We start from the raw sequence: 13,702 nt of genomic DNA on the forward strand, positions 1-13,702 counted from the left end.
TGATTTTTCTCTTGCCACTACTTTCTTTTAAAATAGGAGAACTATCGGCAATAGCAGCTTCTTTAAGTGAAGCCCTGGTTCTTCTTCTTTTTGGTGGGGTTACAATTTCCTGCTGCTTTTTCCTTTTGCGAAAGATGATAGGTTTATTATCATCAGAATCATCAGTGGAGATATGGAGTACAGGGGTGGATGGTTGAGCTTCATTGGGGGATGGGGTCCTCTGCAAGGGTGTTTCTGCTGCTGATTGTTGATTTTCAGCCGCCTGTTGGGAAATTTCTTGGGACATTTGCTCTGATTGTTGGGGAATTTCCTGGGGTATTTGCTCTGGTTGTTGGGGAATTTCCTGGGGTATTTGCTCTGGTTGTTGGGGAATTTCCTGGGGTATTTGCTCTGGTTGTTGGGGAATTTCCTGGGGTATTTGCTCTGGAGGATTAATGGGGGGGGGGGGGGGGGTGGTTTAGAGCAAAGCCTCTATTTATCAAAAGTTGGGCTAAGCGATGGTGTTTCAGGGAAAGGAGCTGATGCTTTGCATTTACAGTATAACGTGACATATTTTTTAGACAACCCAATAGATAATAAGGCATATTTATTAACTGACCATGCCTCAAATGATTTAACAAAACGAAGTCGTGTTGGTAAATTACCTGATAACGACCTTCGCATGTCAAATATTGCTTAATGAACTCTGCAACCTTTGGCCATGGTGAAGGCAGTGACCGAAGTGCGACCCCTCTGCCTTTGGCTTCAACATGTTCGCCTGGTAGGAGAAAGTCTTGCTACGCATTCAGAATAAGATGTTTTCTACTAAACCAGCGCGTACCATTGGTTGGTAACCCGGAGACTTGGGCTATAACTTCTTCTGTCACCGGAATTTGCACTCCCTGGACGATGGAAAATCCTTCTCTTAAGTTGCATGCGAACTCTAGAACTTGCTGTGAGTTAAAATCCGACAGTCTTCTGAAATATTCTACCCATCCTGCTTGAAGAAAAATCTGATAGGCTTCCGGGTAGAGTTCCAGCAATGCTGTTGAACCAGGTTCATACGTAATTAGATTTCCTCCCATATTTGCTAATTCAGACACAAACAAAGTGTTATCACTGAAAATGCTGTTGTCAAAATTTTTTTAGTCTAGCTTAAAGTCAGGGTATTTTCGCAGCGCCAGAATTCTTTTTAGCAGTTTCGCAGCGCTACCTGTTTGAGTGGTTTCGTAGCGTGCTACGAAACTGGGGATTTGTTTGAGTTTTCAGTGAAGGTCCAAATCCTAGCATGCTTATTGTACAGAGTTCTACTTCCCTCCAGGAATGTTGATGAGAGCAGTGGCAGTATGTTCAAGGAGACACCTTATGATGATGTAGCTATTGTAGGATTGCCATCAAATACATTAAGGGAGTTATCTCTGAATTCTGGCTCATGGGTGATTGTGAAAGATGTACATACTAATGTGGGAGACTTGCAGGAGATTTTGTGTTGAATTCTCTAGACAAAGAATCTATTAAATTTTATAAGTCATAGAGTGTTTGACATTTGGGATTGTCTTTTCACAATCTGTAACTTCTTTCACAAAGCAGGGCGCCACAATGGATTGAAAGATTTGAAAAATATTTATGATAAAGTTCATGTTCACACCTTGTTCATGCTGCGGAGTACTTGGTAATTGCTTTGACAGACCTTGGGACCAGTTTCAAACTTGTAGAAATTGTCCATGAAGGAATTCAGAAATACTCTGAAGCTCTAAAAGCAGATAGCTGCTATGTTGTTGCTTAGTATAATTTGGGGTGGTTTATTAAGAAATGAGCATATCGAGCCTAAATCTGGCTGAGGCATTGACAATGGATGGAAGAAAGAAGCCTTTGATATTGGCTAGCACCAATGGAGTTATTAATTCCGCCTTGCTTTCTGGAGAACATGATGGCACCATGGATGGATCTAAGAAATACAGGGGTTTTTAAAATGACTGATATAAATGAAAATGTCTTGAGTATTATCGAGCACGTTGGTTCATTATTAATGCATATATTGAAGACATGAAAGTGCTCTTTTCAAATGCGGTGATTAATGCCAAGTGTCGAGTAGTTTTATATGCTACAAGGCCGCCATTATTAGTGGCACAAGAGCTGGTTTTAGGTTAACTGGTGTCGTTAAAAGGGTGAGTGCGCATTAAATAGAAATAAAAGAAGGATGGTGCAAATGGCAGAGTTCGAAATAGATGAATTTCCTTTGTCAAGGTGGATGGTATTATTTAGATATTGTCTTCTACAAACGTGGTAACGTGCCGGTTACATGCTCCAGCTGGCGACCAAGAAACTTCTCAAGCTGTAAGCAAGGCTTCATCAGAATTTGAGCTCAAAGTTTACATGCTAGGTGATGCCATGTCCTTTTTGAAGAACATTTCCTTGGATAATATCGCTGAAGATGTTGGTGATTTCCAGCCACAGAAGTTTTGGAGTTTAAAGAATTACCAAAGCACAAGTTAAATTCAGAGGGAGATTGTAAATATTCCAAGAACCATGGCTCTCAGAAGACTTGCGCTACATTAGATTACATTTATCACACTTTTGATAAGTATGCTATTAGTTCTGCACTCTGTAGCGGAAGTGTTAGGGGGGCGATGTGTATTTTGTGGATCAGGGTGCTCACATTGCATTAGATAATGGAATTGTGCGAGTCACCATATCAAAACTAGTGGGGATAATTACAGGCATACGTTATGGAGGGCTTGACAATTTGCTCGAAATTCTCAACAAAGAAACGAACAGAGGATACTGGGATCTCAATTGGAACGAGCCAGGAGGGAAGGATACGTTTGATGTGCCAAGTGCGATATTTTTTAAAGTGGTCAAGGCTAACAAGGATAAGGTTGAAGTCTCTTTCCTCAGGCCATACAATTCTTCAAGCAGTTGGAAGATGGTGCCATTAAATATAGACAAAAGGTTTGTTTTGCTTCGAGGGAGCAGTGGGTTTTACACCTATGCGATATATGAGCGTCCAACGGGGTGGCCAGATTTCAATCTCAATCAAACTCGTGTTACATACAAATTGAGGAAAGACAGATTTCACTACATGGCAATTGCTGATAACGAGCAAAGATTGATGCCATCCCCGGATGATCGGATGCCAAACAGATGCAACATACTTACATATCCTGAAGCAGTTTTTCTCTCAAATCCTGGGAACCCTAGCCTTCAAGGCGAGGTAGATGATAAGTACCAGTACTCATGTGACAATAGGGAGAACAGAGTCCATGGATGGATCAACTTTGATCCCATGGTTGGGTTCTGGGTCATCACTCCTAACGATGAATTTCGTAATGGAGGTCCAATAAAACAAAACTTGACATCCCATGTTGGGCCAACATCGCTTGCAATGTTTAATAGTGCTCATTATGCGGGTGAAGAGCTATGTCCTAAGTTTCGTTCTGGAGAAGCGTGGAAAAAGGTTTTTGGCCCAGTCTTCATTTATCTTAATTCTTCACCAAGAGATGGCCCTACTATATGGGAGATAGGTTTACCAGATCGCACTGCTGCAGAATTTTTCATTCCAGATCCCAAGCCTTGCCACATCAACAAACTATTTCTCAATCATCCTGAAAGGTTCCGGCAATATGGCCTTTGGGAAAGATATTCTGAAATCTTCAAAGACAACGATTTGATATATACAGTTGGGACTAGTGACTGGAGAAGAGATTGGTGCTTTGCACACACATGCAGGTTTGAAAATGATGGAAGCTTTCGTCCCGCAACATGGCAAATAAAATTCCAGCTAAGAGGTGTGGAACAAAACAGTCTTTATAAGCTTCGATTAGCAATTGCATCATCAACCAATGCAGCCATTCAGGTTCGATTCAATGATGCAAATATATATAAACCACATTTTGATACCATGCAATTTGGGAAAGATAATGCCATTGCTCGTCATGGCAACCATGGTTTGTACCATCTGTTTAACATTGATGTTTCTGGAAACTGGATCTGTCAACTTATTTGTCTTGTACCCATCCAAATAGCCCGGGCTGAAAACAATGGATTACATCCTTTGCTTGATGGGTTTCAGATACCTCCCCATCACACTTATGCAGATAGCATATCTCTAGCAAACTTGATCTGTTTTGGCTTATATGACGCTGTGTTGAGTCAGTGGGATGGTAAAATCATGGTGGTCTCATCAATTGTAGTTGGTTCATCTATTGGAGGTTCATGTTATAGGGAATGTGATTCTGAATCTCAGCATAGCATAGGTGAAACTGAAGATTGGCAACATCAGCTATTCAATTTTGTGAGAAGTTTAAAGGAAGACTGTGGTTTATTTAAATCACACAGCAGTTTCGTAGCGCGCTACGAAACTGCTGTAGGTGATGATTTTAAAGTGCAGAGCAGCTAGTGTGATACTGTGAGCGGGAGTTGAGGAAGAGAAGCACCTGTCTATTAATATCACTTACAGCACATCTGAAACATGGCAGCATTCCATGTCTGGGGTTATTAAAAGATTTGGGAACAGGCTGCTATACTTTGGGAGAATGTGGGAAACAAAGACCGTGAAAACAGAGCATTCTTCTTGATCAATTAATAAGCATACACGTAACTAGAATCCAAAGCTAGTTCGTTCTGTGTACTCTCCTTCAAAGATACTTCAACCTAAACAGCTAAAGGACATGTGTCAAGAGCTAGAAAAGCATCATGCGACAAGGAGCAAAGATTTAGGATTTTGATTAAATGAAAACCATTTGTGATTTCAGTTTAGATATGTTGTAATTAATAAATTAGTTAGGCACTAGATAGGGATAGTGAATAGCCACCTTCGAGGCTCCCCTCATGCTGGAGGAGGAAGCTCGAGGTGGATAAGTTTGTTTGCCTATAAAGGGATCAGAGGAGAATGTAGAAGGGGTTGTTGGATATTATATACAAGAAAGAGAGTTTTATTGGAGCCAAGGTAAGACTTGTTACAGCAATAGTAAACAGTGGTTGTTTCTTCTCAAGATTCTCAATGGATCATTTTGTTCAAATGTGATGTTGGTGTATTCTCTTAATGTTCTTTTACAGCTTTGTTATAACACAATCACTCAGAATTCATATTATATGCTCTGACTTCCTGTGTGTTTGGCAAGCTGTGGTGTTGGTGAAGCATGTTTGAACATCTGATGCAAAGAGCCTTGACTTCCATGAGATGACTGTGATTTTGTTTATTAAATGTGAGAGACTCCATAGCCCAATGAAGACCAATTTGATGTGTGTCCAACCAGCTATATTTTCATAAGTGTGTGAAGAGTTAGCCCTCTGTTGTTGTGATTAATTCTCTATCAAAAAGCCTGTGAGAGAGCCCTCTCTGATTAGGAAGGCTAATTCCTAATCTAAAGTCTGGTCTGAAACAGTTACATGAAATCTTGCTTGGTTGCAGCCCTCAGTAGTGATTTTGTGATAACACAAAGTACAGAGCCGAGTAGCCGAGATCGAGACAGAGTAAACCGTTGCAAATGAGGTTATGACACGGTACAGTACAATCGAGGTGAGTTAGATACTACCGGGAGAATTAGGGGCGGCGGTGGTTGACGTGTTATGTTATCATAACAATATTTTGGTAATCCCCCCAAATCTACGGCCGAATGATCTGATTGGTAGTACAATGATTCCGGTAGTCGTATCAACGTCTCCACATTAACTATAATTTAATACCCACACTTAAACATGCGTACCTTTATATTTACCTTTAGTTGCTTGCGCCATAAAGTCTTATCTTGTCTTTTGCTGGATCAATAATAATTAAAAAGGGTCTAAACTTATAAAAAATACGGGCGGTTTTTATTATTGGCAGGAAGTAGTAATGGAGAAATGTAATTATCGGGGTGCATGGCTGGTTCCTTTGATGATGAATGATATGTTCCATTAGAATAATGGTTCATTTTTCGGGAACACAAATGAGGAGGTTGGTAAAAGAATGAAAAAGATTGGTGTTAAGCATTAGAATATAGTGTTTCGGCAACGGGGAATGGTGTTGCAACGGAAAGTGGTGTTGCAGCAACGGGAAAATGGTGTTGCAACGGAAAGTGGTGTTGCAGCAACGGGAAAATGGTGTTGCAACGGGAAGTGGTGTTGCAGCAACGGGAAGTGGTGTTGCAACGGGAAGTGGTGTTGCAGCAACGGGAAGTGGTGTTGCAGCAACAGGAAAATGGTGTTGCAGCAACGGGAAGTGGTGTTGCAGCAACAGGAAAATGGTGTTGCAGCAACGAGAAGTGGTGTTGCAGCAACGGGAAAATGGGAGAGAAACGATTTATGATCTGAAAGATGTTCCCAGGCTGCAAAGTGATTCTTTCGGAATTTTTGTCTTCAGCCATCCTCCGAAACTAAAATCTGCAAAAGAATTAATTGTAACATGGAAACACTTGACAAAGATTATTAGTTCAAACAAGAATCTATTCTAAAAATAAATACATAAACAGGAAATTAAGTGCATTGAGGGGTAGCAGATTCCCGCAAAAAGGTATAGTGTATCTCTGTCATGCAAGTGGCTTTGAAATCCTCCTTAGAAACAGGCCGTTGATATAAACGGAGTCGATACCCATTCACTAATAATGGTGTTCTGCTATCATCAATCGTTAGGAGTCTAACTGTTCCATTTGGAAAAACAACATCTACTTCATAAGGTCCTAGCCACCTTGTTCTTAATTTCCCTTGAAAGTTTTCAAAACGGGAGTCGTATAGTAAGGCCCAATTACCTTTTTGGAACTGCTTGTGCTTAATAATTTTGTCATGCCACCTAGTTCTTTGCTGTTGTATCATGCTTGTCTGATGGATGGAATCCAATCTTTTTTCATCCAATTCCTGCAGCTGCTGCAACCTGGCTGTTTGTGCATCTGTCAAATCAAGGTTAACAGCTAAAGCAGTCCTTAAGGTTTTAATCTCAAATTCCACAGGAAAAACAACATTTTTACCATAGACCAATTCATAGGGTGAAAAACCAGTAGTATTTCTCCAAGTGGTTCTATAAGCCCATAATGCCTCAGGCAACCTTTGAAACCAATCCCTCCTATTCTCCTTGACTGTCTTTGTTAAAATGGATTCTATGACTTTGTTTGTACTTTCTACTTGCCCATTTTCTTGGGGGTGATAAGGTGTGGTCATCTTATGCTTAATGTGATATTTCTAGAGCATATCTTTGAAGCCATGAGAATTAAAAGGAGGTCCTCCATCTGTGACTAGCTCTCTAGGCAAACCAAACCTAACAAAGATTTCTTCAAATAAAAAATTTAACGCAGATTCTTCATTAGCTTTGATAAGTGCCTTAGCTTCTACCCACTTAGTCATATAATCTGTGCAAACCAGTATATAAACTCTTTGATTGGATGGAGGATTGATGGGACCTATAAAATCTAGCGCCCATCTTTCAAAAGGTTCAAGTATTACCTGGGGATTAAGAGGCATTTCATCCCTATGATTAGGCTGGCCCATTTTCTGACAGCTATCACAAGCCTTGACATATTTCCTTGCATCCTTAAAAAGTGAGGGCCAATAGTAAGCCATTCTGAGAACTTTATGTGCTGTCCTTTTGTCTGCAAAATGCCCTCCACAAGGGCCATCGTGGCAAGCCTTTAGTATATCATAAACTTCATCTTCTCTGATGCATCTTCGAATTTCCTGATCAAGTCCTGTATGAAAGAGACACCCACTTATCCAGCTGTACCTAGCACTTTGTTGAACGATCTTCCTTTTCTCTCTGTGCGATAGATGTGATGGTAGTTTTCCTACAACTAAATAATTGGAAATGTCTGCATACCAAGGTGAGTGAGCAGATACTGCAAATAAATATTCATCAGGAAAAGAATCATCTACTGGAATGTTTTCATCAGTCTTTAATCGAGAAAGAAAATCAGCAACTACATTTTCTTTACCTGGCTGATCTACAATTGTGATATCAAATTCTTGTAATAATAATAACCATCTGGTAACTCGAGCATTTGTAACTGATTTGTTCATTAAATATTTAATGGCCGAGTGATCAGTGTGCACAAAAGTAGTATAGCCGGTAATGTAATGTCGAAACTTGTTAATAGCATAAATGACTGCTAAGAATTCTTTCTCGGTGACTGTATAATTAAGTTCAGCAGGGGTCATATTTTTACTAATAAAATAGATTGCATAGGGAAGATTGTTCTCTTCTTGACCCAAGACAGCTCCTATTGCAGTGTCTGAGGCATCAGAGGATATATGAAAGGGGAGTGCCCAATCAGGTCCTCTTAAAATGGGAGCTGTAGACAATTGATGTTTGAGTTCATTAAATGCTTTTTGACAATCATCAGTCCACTTAAATTCATCATTTTTCATAAGTAACACAAACAAGGGAGAAGCTATTTTAGAAAAATCTTTGATAAATCTTCTATAATATCCAGCATGTCCTAAAAAACTTCTTACATCAGTTTGTGTTTTTGGGATAGGCAAAGTCTGAATTACTTGCACCTTAGCTGGATCAACTTGAATTCCTAGGAATGAAATGAAGTGTCCTAAAACAATACCTTGATTCATCATCATATGACATTTTTCAGTACTTAAGGCAAGATGTGCTTCTATACACCTTTTAAGTACTTTTTCAAGATTTTGTAAGGCATCTTCAAAAGTCACACCATAAGGAGTAAAGTCATCCATAAATATCTCTAAGGAATCATTAAGCATATCAGAAAAAATTCCTATCACTGCCCTTTGAAATGTTGCTGGGGCATTACATAGTCCAAATGGAAGAACTTTATAGGCAAAAGTTCCCCAGGGGCTAGTAAAAGTGGTCTTGTCTTGATCTTGGGGTGCAATCTTGATCTGATTATAACCACTAAACCCATCCAAAAAGGAAAAGAATCTCTTACCTGCCAAATTATCTAGCACCTGATCAATAAATGGTAAGGGAAAATGATCTTTCTGAGTAGCCTTATTCAGAGCTCTATAATCCACACATACTCTCCATTTTCCATTTTTCTTAGGTACTATCACTAATGGTGAAACCCATTCACTATCAGATATAGGATATATGAATCCTGCATTCAACAGTTTTTGAAGTTCCTCTTTCACAATTTCCCTTAGATTGGGATTCATTCGTCGTTGGGGTTGGCAGACTGGGCGGGATCCTTCTTTAATATAAATTCGGTGAGTACATAACTCAGAAGAAATTCCCTTCATATCTGTGTAATCCCATGCAAATGCTTGTTTATTTTCGTGGAGTAACTTCATTAACTGTTGTGTTTCAGCATCTGTTAAGTTAGGGTTTATATTTAATGTTTTGCCAGGCTCGATTTCGACTGCTATACTTTTGGAGGGAGTGTCAGCTAATGTGCGAGACAAGTTTTCAGTTTTAAGATTCTGCTGTGATTCAGATTCCAAGATTGCAGTCAAGTGGTCATGTAATTCAGAGTTAACCGAAGAAGGTTCAGAAATAAAACTACTAATTAATTCATCTTCGGTCGAATTTTTAAAAGTTAGGGCTTGTCCGACAGTCAAAATGGGTTGAATTTCATCATCCTCATAATCTAACCATACTGAATTATCATTGTTAATCATAGGTGTGGCATGAGGGTACAAAGTAAGCTGCTTGGTTTCAGATCCATTAGAGATTGTCATTGATCCTGACCTACAGCTGATGAAGGCATCTGCTGTAGCCAGCCAAGGCCTTCCTAAAATCAATGGATGACCCCCCAACTTATTTTTGGTCTGTAATACGACAAAATCAACTGGGTAGTTCCAAGATTCTACTGAAATTATCAGGTCTTCAATGACTCCTTCTGGTTTAATTGTGGAGCGGTCAGCCAGCTCTAGAATGGTTGGGGTTTCCCTAATAAATTTTTTTAACTGCAATAACTGTGCTGTTTCAAGTGTCATGATGTTTATTGCAGCACCGAGGTCTACCAGAACTCTAGAGACAAAGGTTTTACCAACCTGGACTGTAACTGTAGGGTGACCAGGGTCACCATATTTTACAGGGGGGTTTTTTTCTGACATGAGAGCAGCTAGATCACCCATCACATGAACTGTGAGGGGGTCTTTAGCTTTTCTTCCAGGTTTCTTAATACAAATATCTTTAACAGTTCTAGCATAAATCGGTACATCTCTTAATGCTTGTAAAAGTGGAATTTTAACATACAAATTCTGCAATTCTCCTAACAAATTAAAAGCAGGTGGCTCAAGAGTTTTGGTAAGAGCCAAACGTTCAGGGAATGGTGGCTCTGCTGCTTCAGCAGTCTTTTTAGAAGATGTTTCAACTGTTTCGGCATTATTATTAGAGGATGATCCAACTGTTTCAGCATTAGATGATTTTTCTTTTCTGATTTCTTCTTTATCTGAATCAGAAGTGATGTCATCAATAATGGGTTCAAGTATTCTTCCTGAGCGTAAATGAATGTCATTGCATTGCAGAGGGGAAACTAGTTGGTTTTGAACATCAATTACTTGCAGAGCTTTATTATTATTCAGGTTGGGGTTAGGTTGTACAGGCAGCTGAGGTCTTATTGTCTGATTATTAGGTGGGGCATTTGATGGTAAGGAGAGAGTTTGCTGATATTGAGGTAATTGGTTTGGAAATGGGATCTGTGGAGCTGTCCAACTTGGGTTCCATTGATAGGGTTGCTGAAAAGCCCAGGGATTCCACATTGTGGGATCAACAAAAGGAGGATTCGGTTGCTGCATGGGTGGGAAATTCATCTGATTGAAGGGTGGGTACTGCATTTGATTGAAGGTTGAGTAATTTAGTTGAAAAGGAGGATGATTATTCCAACGATTAAATGGCATGTTAGAATTCATACCTTGTCCTCGTGGTTGCCATTGTCTTCTTTGTGTGAGGAGGTACACTGCTTCGGCTTCCTCTTCAGTTGGTTGCAGTGCTGCTTTTATTCCTGGCAGAGAAGGGCATTGTTGGGTCTCATGGTCCTTTTCACAGATAGTGCAAATTGGTACCTTGTCCAGGGGACATTCCCTTAGTGGGTGTTTCTCCCTGCATTTAGAGCAGAAAATAGCCAGAGCGGCTTCTGCTTCTGCCTGCTTCTTTTTAACCTGCAAGGTATCAATTTGTGAAGCAAAAGAGCTTAACATTTCAGTTTTAAATTCTTCAAGTAAGTTACCTATTTCGGCCCGTGTTGCTCCTCCACTTGCTGATTTCTGGACTCTTGAATACGTACTGTCCTTGCTCCTTGGTCTGCTTGCTGCTCCTCTTGAACATCTTTTACAGAGATCAATAATCTCATCATAGGATTCCTTAGATATGTCTCCTTTCCCAAGCATGTTTAACATATCTAAACAATCATCTCGTACCCCTCTTAGCAGTATTGATTTGAGAATATCCTTACTCATCTCAGGATGATCAGATCGCTGTAAGTTATATTGTAATCTTTCCACGAAGTCTTCTAGACTTTCGTCCTCTTTCTGAGTCATCTTGAATAATTCCTCCTTTCTTTCTCTTGTTCGACAATAGTCTTGGTATTTAGCCAAAAATTTCTCCTTCATCTGATCCCATGTTGTAATCACATGAGCTCCTAGGCTCATGAACCATCTTAATGCATTCCCTTTTAATGTAGCTGGAAACAATTTTAATTTCTGAGCAGAATTAATATAGTCATAGCTTCTACACAGTATATCAAATTCAAAGAGAAATTCATCAGGATCTTCTATGGATAACCCATGGAAGTTGGGTAATGCTGAAAGAGGGATATTCTTCATAGGAGTTGCACCTCTGGGGAGGTCTCCAATGGGGAATTCCAAAGTGGAGAGAGAATTTTCTCCCCTTCCCTCTATTCTGCGTCCTCCACCGAAAATTCCTTCATTGTTATCCTCCATTGGTTGTTTCCCTGATGCGCTTGCTCGGTCTTCAGAGTTTTCTGTTGGGATTTCAATGTCTTACACTGGTTCCTCCACCTTAACTTCCTCTATTGGTTCTTCTCTTGGTTGTTCGTCTTCTTCCACCAGTTCCTCAGTGTATTCTGATGGTTCTAGAACCCTCTCTGGCCCCACTACTTCCTCTGTCTGAAAATCTGTCTGAGAAGAGTGTTGGATCTGTGGCCTCCGAGAGCTTAGCCTCTGGGATGTCTCAGCTTTTGAAATAATATCGTCAATAAAAGTTTTTCTTCCTCCTCCTTTGCCTTTACCACCTGAATGGTTAACCTTCTTGCGTCCTCTCATGCATCCTACCTTTCTAAAAGAAAGAAAAACATGTTAATACCTTTAAAATTTTCAGTCGCCTTCCCCGGCAACGGCGCCAAAATGTTGGCTGCTCGAATTGTTTATTTATTAAACAGTCGAGTACCACATTAAATTGTCAACCCGGGAAAGTCCTTTTGTTTCAAAGGTGACCTCGTACTGTATGCACTTAATTCTAAAAGTATTAAAAGCTGTAGTATAAATAAATCTACTTTTTATCAAACCCTTACTCTGTGTTACAACAGTTATGATCTATTGCAGAAATGAAATGAAAACAATGAACTAAAGGTAACAAATCTGCTGAAAGAAATGATGGCTGTCTTGTAACAGAGGATCAGGACCCTATCCTCAGGGTAAGGATGTTCAACACCTGCCCCTGTGATCAATTTGCCAATGCACACTGCAATTTCTAATCACTGGTGACACACTCTTTTACAGTGCCAATTGATTAAGAAAACAGAGTATCAGCAAAGGGAAATATCAGAAGCAATGCCACACAGAAGTCACACACACACTCAACAGAAAAGAAATGGGTGAATCTTGTGAAGAAGGTGGGCCCTGTACCCTTCACAAGATTCCCCAGGACCCAGATACTAAGTAAAAATGCTCAGAACAATGCTTTATTCATCTGCCAAAATGTCAGGTTACAATAAAGGTTTAGACTTGCTCTGTAATACAGTACCCTTGTTACTACTCTCTCCCCCCCTAATGTAGATGTCTCCTCTTTATAGAGGAGACATCTATTATAATAGATTGTCGTTACCCGTCTAGTTGACCCTTTTGTACGAAAATAAGAAATGATGTTACAACAGTATGTAATTTTATCATATCGGATCCTTTTGCTGTTGCACAGCTGATAGATTTCGACCGTCCCTTTGAGATCCTCGTACAATCCTTGGCTGTTCCACCATTGTTGCTGATCTGGTAAATCTTAACTGTTCCCGTAAAGCTCTCGTGCTGCTCCTGGTGTTCCAATATCTGCGACTATGTTTTGCCAATTTTGGACAGTGGCTGATCATGCTATATCAGCCTCTGCAACGTATTGTTCTGACAGCTTCAGACGGTTACTGCTTCTGCTAGGCGATTGCTGTTCCAGATGTTTCAGCCATTGCAAAATGAGGATTTACCTGCTTTAGTCAGTTGCTGTTTCTGGTGGCAGCAACTGCACAGTTGCTGTTTCTGGTGTTCCAGCAACTGTGAGTTATAATTCTGCAGACTTTAAACAGTTTCATCAATTGTCAGCGACTTAGTCAACTTCCAAAGATTAATTATAAAGATAACATGAATATGTGTTGAATAATTAAACTTATAGTAATGAGGAGAGTTACTTCATACCTTTGGAATAATTAGGTCAAAATGTTATCAAGGCTTTCAACTTATGGGCTAAAGAGAATAATATAATAACAAAATACAAGGTCAAAAGTAGACAATATGGAGTCCTAACATATACAATGGTCTGTACTACACTAGAAATTGTACATGCAATGGGAGTATTGAGCAGGTCTATGTCAAAACTAGGGAAGTAGCATTGGACGACAGTGAAGCA

At 39.8% G+C, this 13,702-nt stretch overlaps 1 protein-coding gene across 1 annotated transcript in view; it reads left to right on the forward strand.

The window, feature by feature from the left end:
- Window positions 1-210: 210 nt before the first annotated feature.
- Window positions 211-13,702, forward strand: part of LOC149185689 (uncharacterized) — a 37,095-nt gene continuing 23,603 nt past the window's right edge. The window contains exons 1-2 of the mRNA XM_089409106.1: window positions 211-414; window positions 2,603-4,273. Of these exons, the coding sequence (XP_089265232.1) occupies window positions 211-414; window positions 2,603-4,273 (1,875 nt within the window). The remainder of the gene's footprint in view (window positions 415-2,602; window positions 4,274-13,702) is intronic.

This window comes from Pinus tabuliformis, chromosome 3_1, assembly GCF_031772625.1.
Source record: "Pinus tabuliformis cultivar Carrire ecotype Pingquan chromosome 3_1, CPIR1, whole genome shotgun sequence".
NCBI classification, from domain to species: Eukaryota; Viridiplantae; Streptophyta; class Pinopsida; order Pinales; family Pinaceae; genus Pinus; species Pinus tabuliformis.